Source organism: Dicentrarchus labrax, unplaced genomic scaffold, assembly GCF_905237075.1.
Source record: "Dicentrarchus labrax unplaced genomic scaffold, dlabrax2021, whole genome shotgun sequence".
Classification (NCBI taxonomy): Eukaryota; Metazoa; Chordata; class Actinopteri; family Moronidae; genus Dicentrarchus; species Dicentrarchus labrax.
The window spans coordinates 842501-845000 of NW_026136875.1; the positions used below are offsets into that span (position 1 = coordinate 842501).

Consider the following 2500-nt stretch of genomic DNA (forward strand, 5'->3'; position numbering starts at 1 on the left):
GGTGGTCTTCTCCAACATGGCCTTCCACATGACGGCCTTCTGGGACTTCGGGAGCAAAGAGGTGCTCGTGGGCACGCCGCCGGAGGACAAGCGGTACTGAGCGGCAGCCTCACTGGTTGACTCTGTAGAAGAAAAGGTGGAAGCTAACCCAGCGACGGGACCCGAGTGTGAACGTGAGATCATTCCAGCCACACCTGTGACCTTCTGGAGCCACAGCGTTCAAACGGTTCAGACGGGTTTAAAGCAGGACATTATTCATCCACACTCTCTGAGCAAGTGTTTGTCTGCCAGAAACTTTTAAGAAATAAAGGAAATCTCTCTGAAAAGAATACATGTTTAATGTTGACTGACTACAGCAGCCGAGCCTAAGGCCTAAAACGTACGATTATACCTCGCTGTCCAACCGCAAGGTACAAATATTACATAAATACACATAAATAATGTGTAAAATGTGTCTGTTTAAAATAAGAGAGCTGTATGTGGTGACAGGTAAATATAAATGTGACAGACTGGAGGACGCTCTGATCACGGAGCAGAACCTGAACGTTAAAAGGCGCCCGGTGCAATTTCAGGGTGATGCTTCAGTGTAGAAATACCTGCAAAGGTATTCAAGCATCAAAATCTATATTAATGTTGCTGCAGGTAGTAACTGGTTTCATCTGGTAACGAGTGGTTCCTCGTTCACTCATCGAGCGCCGCAGGTACAGTTTGAGGATTTCTCAGGAAGTTGATGCTGCTGACTCACTCGCTCATTTTACTGTCAAATCCCCGTCAGCGTGCGTGAGGCCAACAAGAGCTGGTTGGTGGATCAGATAAACGCCCGACTGAGTACCGACTCATAACGCCTTTCACTCACCTGCTGTTATGTGTGTGCGCTGCTGCCATTACCATAGTAACTACCTGGCTCTCTGCTTCCTGTCTGGTACTGGAGACAGACTGCTCTCATTGGCAGTGCTTTCTGTGCCTCTGTGCTTTCTCGTCTCGCAGGTTCTTATCGATCCTGGTGGAGCCTCCTGCCATGGTCCTGCTAGATTGCCATTGCCAATACTGTTGTTGCTGTGCACCTGTCTGTCTGTCTCTCTCTCTCTCCCACCCACCTTGAGTCGAAGGATCTGTCCTAGGTTTCTGCCTTTTAACAGGCAGTTTTTCCTTGCCACTGTCTCCAAGGTCTTGCTCATGGTGGTACTGTTGGGTCTCTGTAAATAATGTTATAAAGAGTTCGGTCTAGACCTGCTCTATTTGAAAAGTGTCCTGAGATAACTTCTGTTATGAATTGGCGCTATACAAATAAAATTGAATTGAATTGAAATTGGCTGCAGCTCGTTGCTCCCCGAACAACCACCAGAAGTTGTTGAGCCCGTTGGTCGTGTCGTGTGAACTCTTCAACAAAGCGACCAACAGAGCCGAGGGGTAAAATCAGGGCTGAAATCACGCAGTGTGAACTCGTTACGTGTTATTAGTTCTCATCTTCAGCTACCAGATAGAAAACAGGAAGGCGAAGGGAAAAGTCTGAAGTTTTGCGAGAAGTAGTGTCTGATTGTTGCCAGAGATCCTGGATAAAACATAAAGCTCTAAACTGTGATCGATGGCCAATAAAACATATTTTTAACTGGTACATTTTCTCAGTTTACCTACAAAGAGTTCATTTTGGACCTTGAACCAGTGAGCAAAGTCATCCTGAGCGGACATAACAACATCTGTTAGCTAGAAGATTAAAGAATCAGCTGTTTATCTCCATCGGTCAAGTTTTATTTTGACAATTTTCTGGAAACCCAGTTACGTCTGCTCTGGAAACTTGACTGTTGAGCACTGCCGGAATCTTAATCCCATTAAAGGACCAGTGTGTAGGATTTAGTGGCCTCTAGTGGTGAAGTTGCAGATTGGCGATCTATGAATATTAATGTTACACACTGGAGCTTTCATACATCCGCAGTAAAATGTTCGGGGCAGAACTCCACTGATGGTGTCCGAACAAACACAAGAACAGAACGGACAGGAAGAGGAAGTGGCTCCGGCCTCTGAGGAGACGCTCTGGAGGAAAAGACGACATCCTGAAACACAAAGTCAAACTTCACCTGCAGAGAAAGTTCAGAGGATAATCTTTAGTTAGTGAGTTCAGTTCACTGAAATGTTCTCATCAGCCGTCTTTCTCCAGAAGGTTTCACCTGAATGTACTCTTATATATTGTACCGAATTTAAATCTATAATCTATAATCATTACACAGGGTTTAAACTCTAGAGCTATGTTATATATGTAGCTGATCAATAATCAATAACAGAAGCTGTCACACTGACTGTTTACCATCCACTGTTTAGATCTTGGTGCTTTTTAACTCTAGATTTGAACCGGATGAAGGATTTTAGTCATCGGACGTCTGGATCTTAAGTTATCAGAGAAACAAGCTGAGCTAACGTTAGCAGCAGCTCGGCTCGCAGCCCCTCCGGGACGTCCTTTGTCTGTCCAACAGCGTGGGAGAAGCAGTGATTGTTAAGGAGGAAC

General features: G+C 45.2%; 1 protein-coding gene across 2 annotated transcripts in view; it reads left to right on the forward strand.

Annotated features, from left to right (window-relative positions):
* pgap2 (post-GPI attachment to proteins 2) overlaps positions 1-329 on the forward strand; it is an 8511-nt gene extending 8182 nt beyond the window's left edge. For both annotated transcript variants that reach the window (XM_051394847.1, XM_051394846.1), the window contains one exon: positions 1-329. This exon is cut by the window's left edge and continues 31 nt beyond it. In XM_051394847.1, coding sequence (XP_051250807.1) covers positions 1-100 — 100 coding nt within the window. In that variant the 3' untranslated portion in view covers positions 101-329.
* The last annotated feature ends 2171 nt before the right edge of the window (positions 330-2500 follow it).